The following is a 21,935-nucleotide window of genomic DNA, read 5'->3' as shown; positions in this document are numbered from 1 at the left end:
ATCAAATACTTGGAATAATGATGAGAGAGCTCATAATCTGTGAGTTAATCGTCAGTATTACAGGATGTTTCAGGTCGACGAGGATGCGATAAGTGCCCCATGCACTCTCTCTCTAATTAACGACTTTGCATGCACATATCCAAGAAAGAAGTTATTCTATGTTGCTGTGTAGTTGCTGTGTTGAGCGTAATTCAGAGCCCACTGCTGACGTAAGGAAATGTACAAGGAAATGCATATTAGATTGCGGGATCATTTCCCGTTAGACTAGTCTTGTCTTGTGGTATATAAGGTCGAGATCATAGGATTCAAGGGCACCTTGCTCATTTTGGCTGACAGCCTAACCCACACAGAGAACATGGCAGAATCGGTAAGTTATTTTATTTATTGCAGCAATTATAGTGTTATAAAAGAAATTGCGGTAACCAGGGGTCATCAGCATGCCAGCTTGTGATGGACATTTTGATAAATATTTTTTATTTTTGTCACGGACATACAAAATAACTGGTCAATACTTTTACCAGAAACCCAAGTGAGGGCTAACTCAAGAAGGTTAGAACAAAAGAGCACCATGGGATTTTCTGCTCTGAGCCCCAACAGTCTCATTGTGGGAATGACTTCTATTTAGCCACTGCCTTTTCATCTTATTATAGACCACTAATTCAAATAATGCAAAGAGAATAAGTCAATAGTTACATACGTAAAATTATGGGGGCGCCCGCTGGCCTGGTGGTTAAGGCGCATACCACATACTAAAGGTAAGGTAAATTTATTTACCGTATAAAGCGCCTTTCAAAACATATGTCACAAGGTGCTAGGCTATGATGCCTGCTGGCGTCGCCGGTTCGATTCCCGATCCGGACGACCTTTGCCACATGTCATTCCCCATCTCTCTCCCCATTTCCTGTCAGTCTACTATCCTATCAAATAAAGGCATAAAAAGCCCAAAAACAAATCTTAAAAAAAAAAAAAACGTAAAATTATGAAAAGGGAGTAGTGCACATCAAACAATAATAAATAAAAATACCTTATGACTGATGATAACAATTGACTTGATATTTTTTAAATGGCAGTAGGAAGTAGGACAGTAGGAATTTCAGTTCCTTAATTTAAAAGGTTTCTCAGTTCTCTTTTTGGTTTGTCCTCAAGTTATCTTTTGTGCAGTGCATGCTGATGAGTCAGTCCTGAAAATTCACCTTTCAGGAGGCCAAAGTATACGTGTGATGATATTTGAATGTCTTTGATGATACTTCATTGATTAATTGAATCCAAGGACCCGGAAAGAAACGTCCTTTTAGACTTATAGTGTTTTTACCAGGGACGTGCTGGCCATTGGGAAAAGTGGGACAACTCCTGAACGGCCGGTTCATTCCCGGCCAGTCCAGGCCGGCCATTAGGAAAAAAATTAAAATAAAATGTCGGCCTTCGTTCCATTTTGGGGGCTGTGCGGCCAACAAAGTAAATCGTCACTGTTGGGCAGAAACCTTGTATCTCCAAGTTTCAAATTTGTAGATTTTTTCAAAAGTAGTGAAAACAGCAGATCTACAAGCACATCGCGAGGCGTTGTGAAATCATGTTAAATAATTTTTAACATGCAAAATACAAAACAAACGGTTTTGGGCAAACAAGGTTTCCACCCGACGACGACGAAAAAAATAAAAATAAATTGGGCCTCCAACTCTTTTTCCTGGGCTGAATCAGGGGCCCAGCACGTCCATGGTTTTGACTGTACTTGTGATAAATTTTGGTCTGATAAAATATTCAATAATCGACCACAGACAAATACTTGGAATAATGATGAGAGCTCTGTGCAGTTCCATGGTACACAAATACATACATATAGATTATATTCTAAATCCGGAAAAAGAAGGCAAGGTACACAAATACATTATGGCTGAGATTCACTTTTTCTCAGTTCTGTCTGCAGGAACGAAAATGTGTGCAAATCTTTGAATATATGTATTTTTTAAGCAAACATTTGTAAATTTTGCTCCTGGGGGGTCCATGTGTCTTACCTAGTTGCCTTTCTTCATTATAACTGCATAGTTGTTGCAATTCATCTATCAAACAATATTTGTTGTATACATGTTTTTTGTCTCATGACATCTGTTCCAAAATGTATTGAACTGATTTAATAGTAACGTAATAAACAGGTAACACACCTGTACCGTTGATATGCTGCCACTGTCAATCCTGTGTTCAAATAATGTGAATATTTAGGATGAAGATACAAAATGTGCCACTGACATGGACATTTTATGGACAGATGTTTCATTAACGCTTTGCATTTATAATATTTCTTTTTTATTTTTGAAATTCCTTGGAAAGTTTTTTGTACCTTGTGGATACAACTAGAAAACTAGTTATAGCGTGAAAAGACACACACACACACACACACACACACACACACACACACACACACACACACACACACACACACACACACACACACACACACACACACACACACACACACAGTACCTGAAAAGGTATAAATATTCAATGTTATTATAATTTCGTTTTTTAATATCAAGGTGAGAATTGGTCATTCTCTGAATGAGGCAGAGAAACAGTATGTCACCAGTCGAAGAGCCAGAGTTCAACAATGCCTGAAGAACAACAACATCCCCTGCACTCTGGTAGGAGCCCTTCGGCTATTTTATAGCATAGTCTGTGCTATGCATTGAGCATGCAGTACATCTTGTGGGAGATGTTGATTGATTGATTGATTTAAACTCACTTAATGGACACTTCCGTGGTGTGAAAATGTAAAAATAGGATATACCAAGAAAGTGTTGGAACGTTTTGTGGAACAACTAATATTTAGCTATAATCTTTCTCTCTAAAAGGAAGAGGTTCCCAACATCGCTTTGATCGCCTCAGGGGGAGGAGAGAGAGCCATGGTGGGCCTGCTGGGATCTCTGAAACAACTGAGGGAAGAAGGACTGCTGGACTGCATGCTGTACCTGGCCGGAGTCTCGGGATCTACCTGGTAGAGAGAGAGAGAGAGAGCGAGAGAGAGAGCGAGAGAGAGAGAGAGAGAGAGAGAGAGAGAGAGAGAGAGAGAGAGAGAGAGAGAGAGAGACTCGCTTATCAAAGTCTGTAGATCTGCTATTTTCACATATTTATCTGTGGAACCGAACTAAATAGAATGCCTACATCAGGGGTGTCAGGGTCCGCAGTTCAAATATGATTATTTTGGGGTGTCATTGGCCTGAAAAGGACATCTGCTCTACCCTACAATATGAGTTGTGAATATTTAAATAGCTAATTCATACTGGATTGGATAATTACACAATAATCAATGAATAGGTTAACAACATACATACATGTGCATGTAGATACATGTATAATTTAGATACATGTATAATCTCTTCAATCTTTGTCAAAGAGAAAAACCCTACTGATGCTTTATTTGTCTGTTGCTGTGATTTAACCCATTCAAACTGGGAAAGTGCCATTTTAGATTTGAGCAAAAAAGCATTATGTTATATTCAAAAAATAGCAGATCTACAAGCTCAGCGCTTCACTTCAGGCCACGCTGTGAGCTGGTAGAGCTGATATTAAAAAAAAAATCGTGACCATTCGGGTAAATCTTTGAATATCTGTATCTTTTTAAGCAAAAACTCAAATTATCATATATGTTATTAATATGTCGATTAAATCATGTATTTTCCCCTCTCTCGTCCTCCCCAGGTGCATGGCCTCCTTGTACCAAGAGCTCCACTGGTCCTCCAAACCATCAGTGACAGAAGCCATAGTAAAAAGCCTAGGTCTTTGGGACATGCCCTGCAGGGAGGAGATGAAAGCCAAACTGAAAAAGTACTACAGCCAATATGACAACTACTCTTTGACTCATTTCTGGTCTGCAATGGTTGTCCCCACCGTCGTGAAAGAGGTCAGCCAATTAAGTACACAGTAAATCCTCTTTAGGTCACATTGTATTCAACTATAGTCTCCGAAGTCTCCTTGTTACATATTATTATACTGTATATTTTGTCATGAAGCTTGCAAAACATACGATAAAAATGATATAACATGAGTAACGAGAGGCAGCATTCAGCCAGTTGTGTTGTCTCTTCAGATAGATGAGCATGTGCTCTCAGCCCAGAGAGGACGAGACAGCCTGGATCCCTATCCCATCTATACTGTGATTGACAAGAAGATCAAACAACAAGACGGCAACGTTTCAGACAGTAAAGTGTCATTGCTCTTTTCACTGTGCGTGTGCGTGTGCTGTGTGTATGTGTGCGCGCAGTACTACATAACCACAGAGTCATTGTTTCATCATCAACTTATTGTGAGAAAAACCCTAAGTAGAGTTTTCCTTGGCAGACATGTGGTTCGAGATGACCCCCAATGAGGCCGGGTACTCTCTCACTGGGGCCTTCGTGGACCAGGCCCACTTCGGGAGTCAGTTCAACAAAGGGAAGCAGATAAAGCAGCAGCCAGAGATGGACATGAGCTACGTGCAAGGTGACTTCTAGTTAGAGACTCACTCCACCGTTAATATAATACTATTACAGACACGCTATAATGCTAGACACACTGTATATAGACACAGGCGAATCAAGATTATTTTTCTGCATTGTCTATTTTTCAAAACATTTTGGATAAGAGACTAATACGTTTTCATCAACATTCTTTAGTGTACTGTTTAGTAGGTGAGATTGTTTACTGCTGGGCTTATTGCGACCGCAGTTTACCATGAGAAATGTCACAGTTTGTCTCTGTGAAGCCGTGTGTGTACACATTTTTACAGTCTATGGGTTGGTTCTCTTGACAAATCACTGTGACATCACAGGTGATATCACAGGTGACATCACCTATGTAAAAGTCCATATATGGGTATTCCCCAGAATCCCTTTTATGCCCATATATGAAGATCCCTGATGTCATCGATATATATCACTGGCCAGATGGCCAAGACATGGCCCATATCTGTGTGGCTGGTTCAGATAGGGATCTCCATGTATGGGCATAAAATATATTGTATTTCTTTTTTTTTATATATAATTTTTATCCCACGATTTTGCAACCCATTTTTCACCCAGTGCCAATTGCCTATGTAATCCTGGGCTCTGCTCTCCCTCTGCCGCACCTGGGGAGACAACGGACTGACCTCATGCTTCCTTCAATGCATGAGGAGTCCAAGTAGTTTCTTTTCACCTGACAGGGGGGATTTCCCCAGGATGGACGTAGCGCGTGGAAGGAACACGTTATTCCAACCAGTTCCTTTCCCCTCCATCAAGCGCCCCGGCTGGCCAGGGGGAGGCATTATTGAGACCAGGATTACTGCATGTTTTTGTGAGGGTATCAACCCTAAGAGACACGGGGAGAACATGCAAACTCCACACAGAAAGGCCCTATCGCCAACCCCACCCAGGGTGTGGGCGCTGATGGCGCGGAGGGAGAAACACGCCCCCAGCACCCACAGCGTCCCCCGGCGGGAATCAAACCCAGGACCTTCTAGCTGTGAGGCGAAGCGCTAACCACTGCGCCACCGTGCAGTTTTTTTATTGTATTTTGTGATGTCATGGGAACCACTCTAACAGAATCCCTTTCATGCATGATAGTCGACAATGTTATGAAAACATGCCCATATATGGGCATTACCAAATATGGGCATTCCCAGATATGTCTTTAATATTGATGACATTGGTCCTGGGATCTCCATATGGGTAACTGGTCCGATATACATCACTGGCCAGATAGCCAAGAATTGGCACGACCGTTGCATGTCGCCCTGAGGCGTCTTACTAGTAATAATATGTGGGCTAAGCACAAAGCATTGCATCACAACACATTGTGAGCCAGACATCACTATCACATATAAAGCCTTGTTTTTATGTTTATTTCAGTTGACTAAAAAACTGAGAAAAAAAAGAACCCTTCTTCTTTCTTCTTTGATATTTTGTTAGCTTTCTTAACTATAATAACCCTGGCTGTGTGTTGATCTATCATTGGTAGGCATGTGTGGCAGCGCCCTAGCTGACAAGAAGATACTACTGGAACACATAATGGCCTTCTTAAAACGTATGAAACTATTCTTTTATTAATATCTGTATTGGTCCAAGTGTTCATCTGAGCATTTACTAAAATACACACATGTACTTTTCTTCTAGATTTGAACTGCCAGTGCCAGCGCTGTGACGTGCTCCATACCATGGTGGAGACACACATTCGGGTCTTGGAACTTAAGGAACATTCGGATCTTGCTGAAAAAATTAACACGCTGCTTGAAGGTACACTTAAATGTAGCAGTCGTGTTCTGCCAGTATTATAGTCATCTATTCCCATGTAGAGATTTGCACTTTGCACTGACCAAAGTAATAGTAATGTGTGGGATCACTGATTGTGTGACATTGTGTCACTGAATGCTGTGATGTTCATTGTTTTACAAGTCCCCCAAAGGTTTAGTGGCTCAGGAGGTTATTTTCTCAGTTCAGTAGCGCCCACAATGTCATTTTTGGAAATTTGGCATAGGGGACTTCACTGAAGTTTTGTTTATTTTCATGCATGGGAAGGCATATTTCCTGATTGGAAGAAGAAGAAGAGTATGCATGTAATGCACTGGCCAATTGTATTCTTACCACGAGCATACTTATTCTAGGTTGACAGGTGCGTGCAGTACTTAAATAGTAAAGGGCGTTCCATTGAGCGCATATGTCCACAAGGTCCTATTGTTGAGCCTGGGCTGTGTAGGACTAGCCTGGGGCCAACCTAGATACTAATGCATTTAGCTAACTAACTGCAGTATCATCCCTACCTTGTTTTAACATGGCTGGGATGTCTAGCTCAGCTAGGCTAGTGTAGGACATAGGTTGCAGCCATCAGGATGCGGGGAAGCATTTGTGTCGCCCCCTATGGGTCTAAGTGAAATCATGTTTGTCTCTGTTGTTTAGAGTAGATGGCGGCCATGTGTGATTCAAATTAGGGGTAGACTGTATAATTGATTGTTGCCATTTTTGGTCGAATGCAGGGCATGGCCTGCCCTACACAGTATATAGGGAGTGTCATGATTGATTTTGAGACCTGCAGTTCAAGAGTTCTAGGGCAAAACATAAATCAGCCTGGTATATCGCCACAAGGCTGACTGAGTGTGTGTACGCAAAGATGCTGATCAGTACGCGGTGCAAAATTAAATGTGCACAGACACAGACACAGACACACAGACGGTGGTCTCAGATTGAGTTCAGTTCAGTTCATCTTGTGTATTATAAAATAATTTTAAATATTTTGCTCAACACAAACTGTCTCAACCCACATTAAAAGACAATGCCTATATAGGCGATGTACAGAATGCACCCATATTGATATTGATTATATTGATCTGATATCAAATCCAAACATGCCTTGTTGTTCCAATAAATCTGGAAGGTAGGCCTACCGTATCAATCCACATGATTATGTTCCCCAATTAAAATCGTCTCAATTCCTGCCAAAATCTTATTTTGTCTGCAGACTTTTTGAAGCTAATATAAATCCCATCTGTTTCCCTGTAGGCAAGGTGGACAAGACAGGCAAGAAAGTGTTTTTAGACACAAACGATGAGATGCCTTTGGAAATGATTAAGGACAAGCTCAAGGATCACACGCTGAATGTCTCTGAATGTTTCCTGGACTGGTTCCACGACTTGACCAAAGACTGTGTCACTGATACCAGTGAGTGGTGCTGTTCCCTGATTCTACAGTTAGACTATTGTTTGGGGAATTTGTTAAGTCATTTAATTTTGTTCACTTGATGTAACAGTTTAATAACAAATCCGCTCTAAACTTTGCTTCATTGCTTGATAGTATAACAGTACTGTCTTAGATACTAATCCGATGCGAATCAATACCTCTCAGTTTTCAACGCATCACACACGATGGATCTCCCCGACACCTTTTCCATTCCACAGTGATAAAAAAACAACACAATGATGTATTATTTTGATATAAAATTATGCCATAAACCACAGTAGGCCTATTCTGTGTTTGGCACTGTAATGCATGCATCCATTTTAAGAAGCACCAGATACATGTTTAGAATAAACCACTTGTTTCGTACCAATGTACAGCGTACTTCTAATTACAGTATGGTTGGAGATAATCTGCAGCACCATAAAATGTGCAATGCATTGGACGTGGGGAACCTCATACAACTTCCTGTACAACATGCCAGCCTTGCCAGGTAGGATCAGAGCCAGGGGCTTCACAACCTCTCTGTTTTTTTTTGTTTTTTTTTGCGTGGGGTCTCCCCCCCTCCCCTTACAGAGTTGTTGGTTTTCTGGTTTTCTCCAGCAGAGAAAACAAAAGCAGGTGGTCGGGCAAAAAGCTGGGGCGGAAAATTACGTATTTGGGAAAGTGGGGGTGATGCATCCCCTTCAACATGAATGGTCGAGACTCCCATGATCCGAGCTTACCCATAATTCCAAAAGGGCAGCATTTTAATAGAGCACTGAAGTCTGACCTATACCTGGGTCATGCCCCCCCCCCCATTCTAAATTTCCACAGACAAAGTGTTCTGGCTATATGTAAATAAGTTTGTATGCATTTTTCTAATATCTTTGTACCGCTAAAGAAGCTGACAAAATCCTGGACACAGAAACGAGGGACTATGAAGATGCCGGGCTGCTGCTGAACTCTCCCTACTTCTCCGCCCTCAGAAAAGCGAGAGACATCGACCTCATTATCTCCCTCGACTTCAGCAGTGGGAACCCTGTAGAGGTAGCGCACTTACTGTACTGTATACAGTAGGTTGTTTGAACTTTTGAATAAAATCTGAATACTTAGATCGTTGGGTAATTGGCTAGCATAATCACACTGAAATCAAAATACTTGTTGATACCATATCATATACTTTTAATAATGCTAAGCCACATCATAGTCAGGTCGGTTATGTAATTTTGTCGGATTTTTTTGAGGATTTGCTAACCAATACATTTTTGGAAAGGTTATTGTCTAAGGAATCAGAAAATCAATGTTCCCATTTGCCCAGATGTGTTTATGGCGGCCATATTGGAATTTACAAAATGGCCACTATAAAATTACGTGTTGTAATATATTGGCCTCTAAATAAGCTGGAACATTCATATTTTAACTGCTAAACCTACATTTTCAGGGTCAAGGAATCCAATGGTGGTAGTTATAAAGCTCAAATAATTACAACATTAACCCTTAGATGCATGACTGAGTCCAAAACGGCCTGGTGTGGTTGTTTTCTTGCAATATTAGTTTCACTATGTAATTTTGTTGGATTTTTTTGAAGATTTGAAAAACTATACATTTTTGGAAAGGTTATTATCTGAGGAATCAGAAAATCAATGTTTCCATTTGCCCAGATGTGTTTATGGCAGCCATAATGGAATTTACAAAATGGCCGCTGTAAAATGTATGTTTTGTCATATCTTGGCTTCTAAATAAGATGGAACATTGATTTCAATGGCTAAACCTAGCTTTTCAGGGTCAAGGAATCCAATGGTCCAAGTTATCATTCAATCTTTTTGTATCATCTCCATCTTAAACATCATGGCATGTGTAGCCTAATCATAGACAGTATGCAAAATCATAATCATTATCCTCACTTTCGTGCATCACAGCTTGGGAATCATCATTCTGGTACTGGTTGTTGCACTGACACATGTCAGTACAGGCTTAGCTTTGCAGGAACATCTGCCAGAGGAACAGTCTGATTTACACTTGCATTGGACCACCTCAAGGATGGCCTTTGGGGCTGGGAGGACCTTTGTGCTTGTTGGTTTCAGCATGCCAATAAAGTGTTTGAAGTACCAATTTTGCAGGGGATCCAGCAGTTGGATCCTTCAGAGCAATGGCTGCTTGTGTCCATGCCCTTGTTTGGACATGGACTCTCAAGATGTGCTGCTTCAGAGCTCCAGGTGTTGGAGGGAGCCTGTCACTTTCTGCCCTATGTTTGCAGAACAGATGCCATCGCAGGTCAGGAATAGTCATGATGTTGTTACCCTAGGGTGAAAAAGCTGCACATACAAAGGACTCCAGTGTTGACAGCATTCCTTCTATCACATCTGCTTCATCCAAAAGCATCTATAGAGCATTGGTTGCCTTGCATATACAGGAGAACCTCCCTGTGTTGTCGACCCCAGCGAATGCATGGAAGGCTGGCAAAGCCTTTGCTCTTTCTTTACCTAGAGCTTGCCACAGTGGTTCAATCTGCACAACACCAGAGGCCATAGAAATGGATGTGTTCTTCAGCAAGAGGCCACAGTTTGCTAAAATGTCCTTATCTGGGTAGGGAAATACAAACTGTGCATTAGGTGGGTTTTGCTGTGAAGCCAGCACAGCCTGGTGGATCAGCAGTGTGTCTGCTTCTTCGTGGTTATTTTCTTCAAAGACCAGGTCTTTGTTGCTCTAAATGTATCTAGAAGCAGATGTGATGATCAGCTTGGAAGATCCCCTGTTGTACTCCACCAACATCAGACACATAACACATTATGTGTTTGATGTTGGTGTCATCTCTGACTTGATACTTAATAGAAGCTTCTCCTTGTCTTTGTTTATCTCTGGTTGCCCTCTTCAGAGAGTCTTTCATCATAATCTTGTGTTAGTTGCATCAGTCTGTCATTGAAGAAGCCACTCAGATCCTTGACTGTCACTACAGTCACTACTACTCACTGTTTTGCTCAGCTTCTGCGCAAGCACCATGCCATCCACTAGTGCTGTCTAATGACTGTAAATCCTTTATCTGTTGCATCTTGGTGGGTAGAATTTCCAGCTTGAGGTGGCTGGTCTTCATGGGGCATATCTTCTCTTGTCACACAGGGAGGTTCTCCTGTATAGGCAAGGCAACCTAGCTACAGGGTCTACCTCAAAACAAATGAAGATGTTGACAATGCTCTGCAGAGATGAAGCTGAAATTATGGAAGAAATGCTGTCAACACTGGAGTCCTTTGTATGTGCATCAAACTCAATCCCTGAAATTCCATGGCATCTGTTCTGCAAACATAGGGCAGAAAGTGACAAGCTCCCTCCAACACCTGGAGCTCTGAAGCAGAACATCTTGAGAATCGATGTCCAAACAAGGGCATGGGCACAAGCAGCCATTGCCACAGCTGGATCCCCTGCAAATGGGTACTTCAAACACTTGATGGATGGCATGCTGAAACCAACAACCAGAGAGGTCCTCCCAGCCCCAAAGGCCATCCTTGAGATGGTCCAATGATGACGATTCCCAAGCTGTGATGCGTGAAAGTGATGATGATGATTATGATGATGCATAGAGACTGTATATGATTAAACTTGTCATGATGCTTAAAATGGTTACACAAACATCCAAAGTTCACAGCTACATCTCAATAAAAAACTGACTGCCTGAGCTGTGCCATTTTTACCCATATGGTGGATTATGCATTTCAATGGGATGATACAAAAAATGAAATGATAACGCGAACAATTGGATTCCATGACCCTAAAAATGTAGGTTTAGCCATTGAAATCAATGTTCCAATTATTTAGAAGTCAAGATATTACAAAACATTTTACGGCAGCCATTTTGTCAATTCCAATATGGCCACCACAGACATCTGGGCAAATGGAAAATGTATTTTCTGATTCCTTAGACAATATCCTTTCCAAAAATGTATAGTTTTGCAAATCCTAAAAAAAAGAAAATTACTGTAAAATATTGCAAGAAAACAACCACACCAGGCAGTTTTGGACCCAGTCATGCATCTAAGGGTTAATGTTGTAATTATTTGAGCTTTACCACCATTGGATTCCTTGACCCTGAAAATGTAGGTTTAGCAGTTAAAATCAATGTTCCAGCTTATTTATAGGCCGAGATATTACAAAATGTAATTTTATGGTGGCCATTTTGTAAATTCCAATATGGCCGCCATAAACACATCTGGGCAAATGGGAACATTGATTTTCTGATTCCTTAGACAATAACCTTTCCAAAAATGTATAGGTTTGCAAATCCTCACAAAAATCCAACAAAAGCATAAGGGACCTGACATATCACTGGAGAGTGTCCTCTCTCTCTCTCTCTCTCTCTCTCTCTCTCTCTCTCTCTCTCTCTCTCTCTCTAAAAAAAAAATCCAGGTGTTTTTTTTATTTTATCTAAAAAAGCATTATTGTCCATTTCGGCCTCAACCATATACAGCCTACAACGGCAGCAGTGGGCATTAAGCAAAACCGCTTAATTCCATCGCTTTACAATCCACATTTTCGCTACTTCTCGGCTGTTAATAAACACATAGACAAGCTAACATACAAAAATATCACCATGGTTACATCTTTCTACCCATTCCACCGTAAAACGCTTCACGCGCTTTCGAAATCTCGTCTAGATTTAGAACGTGACTGAATTGTTTTACGACCAATTCACAACAATGATGTAAGCCTGGACAACATCAGTGACGTAAGTACAATGTTATTGCTCTAGTGTGTGTATTAAGGGGCGATATGAGTAAAAAATGTGGATTTTAAAGCAAAGGAAATAAGCAGTTTAGCATAATGCCCACTGCTGCCGTTGTGGGCTGTATAAGGTTGTCGCGGCTTGGCCGAAAAGGATGATAATGCTTTTGCTGGACCTATTTTTTGGAGGCTAAATAACAAGAAAACAAGGTAAAAAGGTGACTATTATAAACAATTTTAAATATTCTTTTAAGAATTAAGACTTAGGTGGTTTTGCTTTTGTTGCTTAATTATACAGACACTGGAACAAGCTTCACACATGTCCAAGTCGATGGGCATACCTTTCCCATGTGTTGCCCTACCTGGCAATGCTGGTGGCACACCACAACCCTACCATGTGTGTCCAGGAGACGGCAACATCCCAACTGTGATCCACATGCCCCTATTCAACATGAAAAACTGCGGAGGTAACTGTAATACTTTTCTATGAAGAAATACGAATTAGTATTAGTATAGAAACGTGCGATACACGCTGTGACACTTTGCTCTCACACGTACCTCTGACATACTTTTGCCTAGCAACGTGATTTCAACTTTAAAACGCTCACATGACTTGGGCCTTTTTTCCACCAATAGGGACGAGCTGTAATTGTTTTAAACTGAAATCATTGCTTCTGGGAGGTCCCTGGAACAAAACATTTTGAGATGGGGTCAAAATAGGCCTTCATATAATTTTGGGGATCACCTTAACATGAAAAAGCTTGAGCGCCACTTTAAATGTAAAACAAACAAACAAAGGAGATCGTCTTTGATCAAAAGACCTCCATTGCTTAGACAAATCTTCTGAGACAATAAATAAAGGCTAATTCAATTCAATTCACACATACCGGTAGCAACATACCGGTAGGTTTTTCTGAAAACCTACAGCATTTAGAAGACATTTTTAGAATCGACCTCAGGGCTTGATGGGTTCATTTACAACTGCTCACTCACTCTTCAAACCTTTCAGACCGCAAGGGTATTGAGGAGAATGAGAAGAAATATACCACCTTCAAACTACCGTACAGCCCAGAAATGATCTCTGACCTGATGGGAAAAGCTGCCATGAATGTGAAGCTCACCAAGGCCACACTGCTTGAGGAGATTAAGAAGGCCAAGAAGGTCCCAAAAAAGCAAGGCAACTAAAGTGAAACGTGGAATACTTGCAGTATACTTTAATGTTACCAATATGTTTATTACTTTTATTATGCCTTTCCTCAAAATGTAGCCTACTTAAATACAAATTTTAGGTACTTTTACTTAACTTAGGTATGTTAATTTTTCTGCCCTTTATACTTCAATCCATTATATCTCTGAGGTAAATATATTGTACTTTTCAAAAATGTATATGACATTTTTCAAAATGTCAAATTACTTAGCAGATTGCTTACATCTGCAAACAAAACATTGCAATACATATACATTAATCTTTTATTAGCCCTATGTTATACTTAAGCTATCAAAAAAAGGGGGGAAACAAGCTCACTACCTATATTCTTTAAACTTTTTTATACATATTTTGATTACTAGTTTTGCTTAAAGGGGAGGCCACCCATTTTCAATATGTCATTAATATAACTTAGAGGAGTTGTGTGGAAATTAAAAAAAAAAAGTTCCCCCTCTTCTGTGTTGCCTAGAACTGAAAGATTGATTTGGGGCTTTGTATTGTAAAGTACAACGGTGTATTGTCATCACATTGTGATTTGCAATACAAACCCCAACATCAATCCTCCAGTTCTAGGCAACACAGAAGAGGGGGACGTTTTTTTTTATTATTATTTCCACACAACTCCTCTAAGGTATTAATGACATAGATCAATATTGAAAATGGGTGGTCTTCCCCTTTAAGTAATTCATCCACCACAGAATCAGAATAAGAAATGCTGACTAGGACCATAATCACTATGTCCATATAATCTTGAATGATAGTTGGGGTTGTAGTGTAATTGACATCTTTGTGAGAATTGGTGAAACCTTCTTAAAGTGATCCCTGACTAATATGACAAATATGCCTCAATACATTATAATTGTCCTCTATAACTACAATGTAAAATTAAAAACACCTCAATTATTTTATTTCTTCTAGAAATAGCTAATCTTTCACTCTATAGGGGAAATGCCCGTCGCAAGTTGATGATGTCATAAATGTCAAGTGTGATCTATCCCTATGGAATTTATGGCATGCATGTGAAAATAAAAACAAACTTAATACTTCCTATGGTTAATATGAGCATCAAATCAATATTTCAAATGTGTTTGTGTTTTGTTTTTCTGCACATGCATGCCATAAAAATGACACATGACATTTATGACATCATCAACTTGCGACAGGCATTTCCCCTACTGAGTGAAAGATTAGCTATTTCTAGAAGAAATAAAATAATTGAGGTGTTTTTAATTTTACATTGTAGTTATAGAGGACAATTATAATGTATTAAGACATATTTGTCGTATTAGTCAGGGATCACTTTTAGTTTAGTGATCATTAGTCTTTATTAACCTGTCAGAATTAGTATGTTCTTCATTATCATAATGTTAGCCATTATTCTGTCATAACATGTATGTTCTTGGGGGAAATGTTCAGTTATGAATAAACTACGATTAGTATCATTATCGTATTCCGGAGCTGGGTGATTCCAAGACATGCTTAGTTTTGCTCTTTTGGTGACTGTAACTTAGATAAAACAATTACTCTGCATGTGATATATGGTGATATTTGTCCTTTATCATTCATAATTTCTAGGTCATTTGAACTTGAATAAAATCTGAATACGTAGATAATTGGTTAATTGTGTAGCATTGATAATTGCCCTGAAATAAAAATACTTGTTGATATACCTTTCTATGTGGCTAAAGCCACATCATATATCACTGGAGATTTTCTTAAATAAAAGTGTAATTAAAAAACAGACCCCATAACAACATAGTGATTGAAAAAAATGCCACTTTATTGCAGGTGGAATGAGTTGACATACTGCTTAGAACACATTACATAGACTAGAATGTTATTTCCTAATACCCTGGCCTGCATCATCTAGGGCAGTGGTTCTCAACATATAGGTCGGGATCCCCAGGGGGGTCCCCAAATAATTTTGGTGTTCCCCAGATGATTTGCTTAAAGGACAACTTTGTCTTTTTACAACAAGGGTTCATATTTTAGATTGTAATCAGAGAAAAGAAAAGATGAGTGTTAAAATGTTTTCATTTACTGCTTTCTTTCGTTTTAACCATTTTAGCGATTTTGATTTCAGTGGGTGGGCATGCGTACAAGTGGCTAAATGTCTTTTTAGACACAATAATACCAGTTTTTGTTATTGTACACAACATGCTAAAGGGATACCACAAAAAGGGCTTGTTTCCATAATTCGTGTGGTCCTGAATGTATATTAAATTCAGACATTAATACATTTAAAGAATACAATACAATATCAACAATATCAAGACATTATCAACACTATAGTTGCAATCATATGTACAGTAAAAGTAAAGTGTGTACAGTATATGTACAGTGTATATGTTTGTTGGCAGCTTTATTCTTAAACAATAACATGTGGATTACATGTGGATAACACTTGCATGACAGTTGAATGTGGTGGGTGTTCAGAGACGCACATCACCCTTTCAGGGCCATGCTGTGAACATGAATCTATCCTCCTCTCCATGGAACACTCATAGGACAATGAACATGGAATTTGGTTAAAGTGTCTTCTGTCTCTGCCAGTCAGTCTAATTACAATTCATTGGTAGCTAGTGATCACACATAGGGCCTATGCACACAAGCACACACAAGTTGCAATAGAGTTATTTTTACAAATTTCTTTATTCCCATTTGACTGTAGGCTACATACATTGTTTTGATTGTTTTGTTCCACTTATTTTTCTTTGGAAATCGTGCCAATATAGCTCCATTGAATTAAATTGAAGTGAAGTGAAGTGAATTCGGTTGTGAATGGAATAGAGAGGGGGGGGGGGGGGGGGGGGACTTACAGTAAGCAAGTAAACACATGTACATCAAATGCATAGACACAGTAATGCGGATCATAGGGGCCTAAACCAAGAATCTGGCATCAGTCTAAACAGTATAATGTAAAATAAGCTGCACATTGAAACTATACAAACGGATGCCAGGTTAACAAATTAACCCATATAAATATTTTTTTCATCCGAGGCACTCCTATACATTATATTCATAATTTTCACTGCAGCACCTTATATTTAGAGCATATTTTAGCAATTATGTTGCGAGGAAAATGTTGAGATAATAGCCATTTTGTTTAGAACTGACCGAAAATAACTTTATACGGTACTTCAAGTTTTAAATGATTATAAATATTTTTTAAGTGTCCAAATAAACTCCAAATATTATCAAATTATCTCGCGGCACCCCTGGACTGCTGTCACGACACCCCAGGGTGCCCCGTCACCCACTTTGAAAACCCCTGGCATAAAGCTTAGGTCAAGTGCTACGGGCTATAAGGTTGAGTCTGGAGAGGTGAGTCTTCAGATCAGTTGATTCCTCAGTTGACAGTTTTTGGGAGCAAGAAGAGGGAATAGTCTGGGACGTTGATGTTTTAGGGAAGGCTCAGACAGCTTCCCTGTGTTAGCTGATCCGAGTGAGAGTAAGGACGATTGATTGATTGATACTTTGATTGATTGATTGAATACTTTATTAGCAGTTTGCATAGGAAAAGGTTCAGATACAATGTCTACTAATAGGATTTAAACCCAAGAAAGCACAATGGCTAGTTTACATTGGGGTCCTTTTGTTCTCAATTCATAGAGAAGGAGGACACTGCAGGTTGTTTTATTATGGAGATCAGATTGGTTGCAGGAATATTTTCAAAGTTGTGGCACTGTGGACCACAAGGCGCCTGTGGAATAAACTGTATAGGACCCTGGGAACACACTGTAAGGCCCTTGAAAAAGCACACATGTATGCCTAGGCCTGAGGTACGTGGTACATAGGGGAAACCCAGGGAACATATGATACCACCCTGGGACAGTGGTTCTCAAACATTTTCATGTCAAGGACCCCCAGAATGATATGTATTCGGCTATGGACCCCCATCTCAAAAATCTTTTGTTCCCGGGATCTCCAGAAGCAAAGATTTGAGTTAAAAATGTTCAAGATTAAAAAATAAAAAATAAAGCATATCTATAAAGCTCTTAGCGTGGCACAAAGTGCCCCTGTGGGTCCCCGGACCCCACGTTGAGAACCAATGGCCAAGGGACACAAACAGCTGAGTCATGGCAACTGTACCCTATACATCACAAATTCCAAGGACATGCATATAGATTGCAGAGTTGGTTTCTGTCAGTCAATCCACAAGTTCCCAGTGTCCCATGAGCCCTTGTGTGAAACGTGGGCATAACTTTCTGTTCCTCTTAGCTGTTTTATTCTGAGGCTGCCGACACACTGGCAGCTGCAAGCATTGTAACCCCCATCCACAACAATGCATTACTGGCAGTGATGGCACGCACACACGCACGCACGCACGCATGCACGCACGCACGCAGGCACGCAGGCACTCAGGCACACACGCACACACGCACACACGCTCGCACGCACGCACGCACGCACGCACGCACACACACACACACACACACACACACACACACACACACACACACACACACACACACACACACACACACACGAGAGAGAGAGAGGAGAGGGGGGAATCCCATTATGTATGCACATCATGGACACTGCAGGCTTCGCGGGACTCTTAATGAAATTAACTCATAAAAAGCACCGCTCACTTTACACTGGGTGTGATTTTTAAAACAACTGTCATATTTTCTATAGCCTATTACCGCAAATAGAGACAAAAAGTAAAAGCTGTATAGGAGTTTATTGGGTTTATGAGCCCCTCTCTCCCCCCTACAGTCGAGTCCACCTTGCCGCAGTGTCCCCTGGAATTCAAAATCCACAAACATCAGATAAGTGTACTAAACAAATAATCAGGGGATATCTTAAAAAGTCCTGGAATAAATTCCTTACCAAAACATTTCTTCACCAATGTGTTTGTAAAGGTGTCTAGTAACACATCTCACAAAGACTGAAATTCAGTTTCCCAAGGAAAATCTATTAGACCCTTTGTTAGCCTCCTGGTTGGTCCCTGACTGACCAACCAGCAGGCTCTATCTGCCTTGTCCCGCCTTTTTTATGTTGAATTAGCTAAAACATATTTTTTTGGAGAAATAAAAACATTTAAAAACATGCTGATTCACTATGCTGCCACTGAGCAGCTCCAATTGACTGAAACAAAGTTTGAAATTAGAATTGAGCACACAGAATAACAATATGAAGCAACTGAATTAACATGGCAGTGCAAGTCCCACTGAATGTCCCTCCAAGACACAGCAACCAATGGGTGTGGAGAGGGGCAGGACAATGGGCGGGACTTGACAAAGGGTGAATTCTGGGTCTCATTCACTCACTATACACTATACTATAGGGGAAAAAATCACTCCCAAAAATATGCTTTAAGTGGGATGTGAGGGGTCTAACTAGGTGTTTTTAATTATTCTGAATCCATTGCAAGCATTTGTTTTGCGCAAAAAAACATTAATTGGGCTAAAAACAGCCCATAAAATGATGGTTTAGTGATGAGTCATCACTTTTCACAGTGGTATGGGGGTCCATTTCTAGCCCAAGGAATGTTTTTGGTGCAAAACAAATGCTTACAATGGATTCAGAATAATTAAAAACACCTAGTTAGACCCCTCACATCCCATGCACTTAAAGCATATTTTTTGGGAGTGATTTCTTCCCCTATAGTATAGTGTATAGTGAGTGAATGAGACCCAGATCGAATTACCCTAGCTGTATGTCAAAGATTTTCCTAGGGAAACTGAATTTCAGTCTTTGTGAGATGTGTTACTAGACACCTTTACAAACACATTGGTGAAGATTTTTTTTGGTAAGGAATTTATTCCAGGATTTGACACTATTTCTAAAGATATCCCCTGACTAAAAAGTGACAAAATGGTCACATTCTCAGTGTACTGTACCTACTGTGCATGCTTTTTGTTTGGTCTCATAATCTGTGAGTTAATCATCTGGTATTACAGGTTGTTTGAGGTCTTCGGGGAAGAATATGGATCTTTTTCAGTTCCTTAGTTTATTTTTTATTTTTCTCAGTTCTCTTTTTGGTTTGTCCTCAAGTTCTCTTTCGTGCAGTTCTTGCTTATCACTTCTCCCTTACTTTATCCCCACCCCCCTTTTTTCCATACTCTGTCAGATACTTGTGATGATATTTGAATGTTTTTAATTATACTTTATATGTTGTTGATGAATTTAATCCAAGGACCGCAACGAAAACAAGACAGCAAGGACTTTTTTGGTGTGTTCCTTTTAGACTAAGTGTTTTGACTGTACTTGTGCTGTACTACATTTTTGTCTAATAAAATATTCAATTAATCGATCAAATACTTGGAATAATGATGAGAGAGCTGTGAGTTAATCATCAGTATTACAGGATGTTTCAGGTCGACGAGGATGCGATAAGTGCCCCATGCACTCTCTCTCTAATTAACGACTTTGCATATCCAAGAAAGAAGTTATTCTATGTTGCTGTGTAGTTGCTGTGTTGAGCGTAATTCAGAGCCCACTGCTGACGTAAGGAAATGTACAAGGAAATGCATATTAGATTGCGGGATCATTTCCCGTTAGACTAGTCTTGTCTTGTGGTATATAAGGTCAAGATCACAGGATTCAAGGGCACCTTGCTCATTTTGGCTGACAGCCTAACCCACACAGAGAACATGGCAGAATCGGTAAGTTATTTTATTTATTGCAGCAATTAAATTGCGTAACCAGGGGTCATCAGCATGCCAGCTTGTGATGGACATTTTGATCAATATCTTTTATTTTTGTCACGGACATACAAAATAACTGGTCAATAGTTAAATACATAAAATTATGAAAAGGGAGTAGTGCACATCAAACAATAATAAATAAAAAAACATTATGACTGATGATAACACTTGACTTGATATTTTTTAAATGGCAGTAGGAAGTAGGACAGTAGGAATTTCAGTTCCTTAATTTAAAAGGTTTCTCAGTTCACTTTTTGGTTTGTCCTCAAGTTATCTTTTGTGCAGTGCTTGTCCTGAAAATTCACCTTTCAGGAGGCCAAAGTATACGTGTGATGATATTTGAATGTCAATGAATGATACTTCATTGATGAATTGAATCCAAGGACCCGGAAAGAAACTTCCTTTTGTGTTTTGACTGTACTTTTTGGTCTGATAAAATATTCAATCAATCGATCACAGACAAATACTTGGAATAATGATGAGAGCTCTGTGCAGTTACACAAATACATAAATATAGATTATATTCTAAACCCGGAAAAGAAGGCAAGGTACACAAATACATTATGGCTGAGATTAACATTTTCTCAGTTCCAAAACATATTGAACTGATTTAATAGTAATGTAATAAACACACCTGTACCATTGATATGCTGCCACTGTCAATCCTGTGTTAAAATAATGTGAATATTTAGGATAAAGATACAAAATGTGCCACTGACATGGAAAGTTTATGGACAGATGTTTCATTAACGCTTTGCATTTATAATATTTTATTTTATTTTTGAAATTCCTTGGAAAGTTTTTTGTACCTTGTGGATACAACTAGAAAACTAGTTATAGCGTGAAAAGACACACACACACACACACACACACACACACACACACACACACACACACACACACACACACACACACACACACACACACACACATTACCTGAAAACGGTATAAATATTCAATGTTTGTTATTATAATATCTTTTTTCAATATCAAGGTCAGAATTGGTCATTCTCTGAATGAGGCAGAGAAACAGTATGTCACCAGTCGAAGAGCCAGGGTTCAACAATGCCTGAAGAACAACAACATCCCCTGCACTCTGGTAGGAACCTTTCAGCTATTTTATAGAATAGTCTGTGCTATGCAATGAGCATGCAGTACATCTTGTGGGAGATGTTGATTGATTGATTGATTGATTGATTGATTGATTGATTTGCTTATTTACATTATTCAAATGCTTGTTGCGTCCTTAGGTCGCTATTTAGTATGAAAACTTGCAGCTCATGTCCATCTGTCTGCCTATCACACCTCATATATGGCCATTGGCCAAGACACTTGCAAATTGACGTGTGACATTATAGACGTCTGACGTCATAGAACACATGAGAATGACACAATATGTCCATATGTGGGCATTCACCATAGACAACATGAGATTGACTGACACAATGGGTGCGTTCGGAAACCCGCACCGGGTGTGTGCTCGGTGTAGTGAGTGCAGTGGGCGTGACGTTGGAGAGTGCGTTCAGTGTGGCTTATTTACGAACGACCAGTTTTAAGAGGCAGCTGTGTGCTTTTTCACTCTGAACTCTGAAGGTAAACTTTCTGAAAAGCAGCAGTTGCTGTATGCTAACGTAACGTTGCTATTAGGAGATGTAGGCCTAGGTCTAATTCACAACATTTGGCACCTGCTGTTAATTTACA

The 21,935-nt window shown here is 39.7% G+C and overlaps 2 protein-coding genes across 2 annotated transcripts in view; both read left to right on the top strand.

The window, feature by feature from the left end:
* Positions 1-337: 337 nt before the first annotated feature.
* LOC308282997 (cytosolic phospholipase A2 gamma-like) lies at positions 338-4,360 on the top strand (the record flags this gene model as incomplete). The annotated part of the gene is made up of 5 exons (XM_080723384.1): positions 338-367; positions 2,532-2,636; positions 2,847-2,989; positions 3,694-3,895; positions 4,082-4,360. The coding sequence occupies exons 1-5, from the start codon at positions 356-358 to the stop codon at positions 4,358-4,360; spliced, it is 741 nt and encodes a 246-aa protein (XP_080579510.1). The 5' UTR covers positions 338-355.
* A 1,609-nt stretch (positions 4,361-5,969) lies between these two features.
* LOC308282996 (cytosolic phospholipase A2 zeta-like) overlaps positions 5,970-21,935 on the top strand; it is a gene marked incomplete at both ends in the record, with an annotated part of 35,843 nt that continues 19,877 nt past the window's right edge. The window contains 9 exons of the mRNA XM_080723383.1: positions 5,970-6,033; positions 6,123-6,242; positions 7,503-7,661; positions 8,074-8,169; positions 8,560-8,705; positions 12,670-12,838; positions 13,381-13,532; positions 20,115-20,192; positions 21,229-21,333. Coding sequence (XP_080579509.1) covers positions 5,970-6,033; positions 6,123-6,242; positions 7,503-7,661; positions 8,074-8,169; positions 8,560-8,705; positions 12,670-12,838; positions 13,381-13,532; positions 20,115-20,192; positions 21,229-21,333 — 1,089 coding nt within the window. The remainder of the gene's footprint in view (positions 6,034-6,122; positions 6,243-7,502; positions 7,662-8,073; positions 8,170-8,559; positions 8,706-12,669; positions 12,839-13,380; positions 13,533-20,114; positions 20,193-21,228; positions 21,334-21,935) is intronic.

Source organism: Nannobrachium achirus, assembly GCF_963921795.1.
Source record: "Nannobrachium achirus genome assembly, chromosome: 4".
Lineage (NCBI taxonomy): Eukaryota > Metazoa > Chordata > Actinopteri > Myctophiformes > Myctophidae > Nannobrachium > Nannobrachium achirus.
This window is presented reverse-complemented; position numbering and strand designations above follow the sequence as displayed.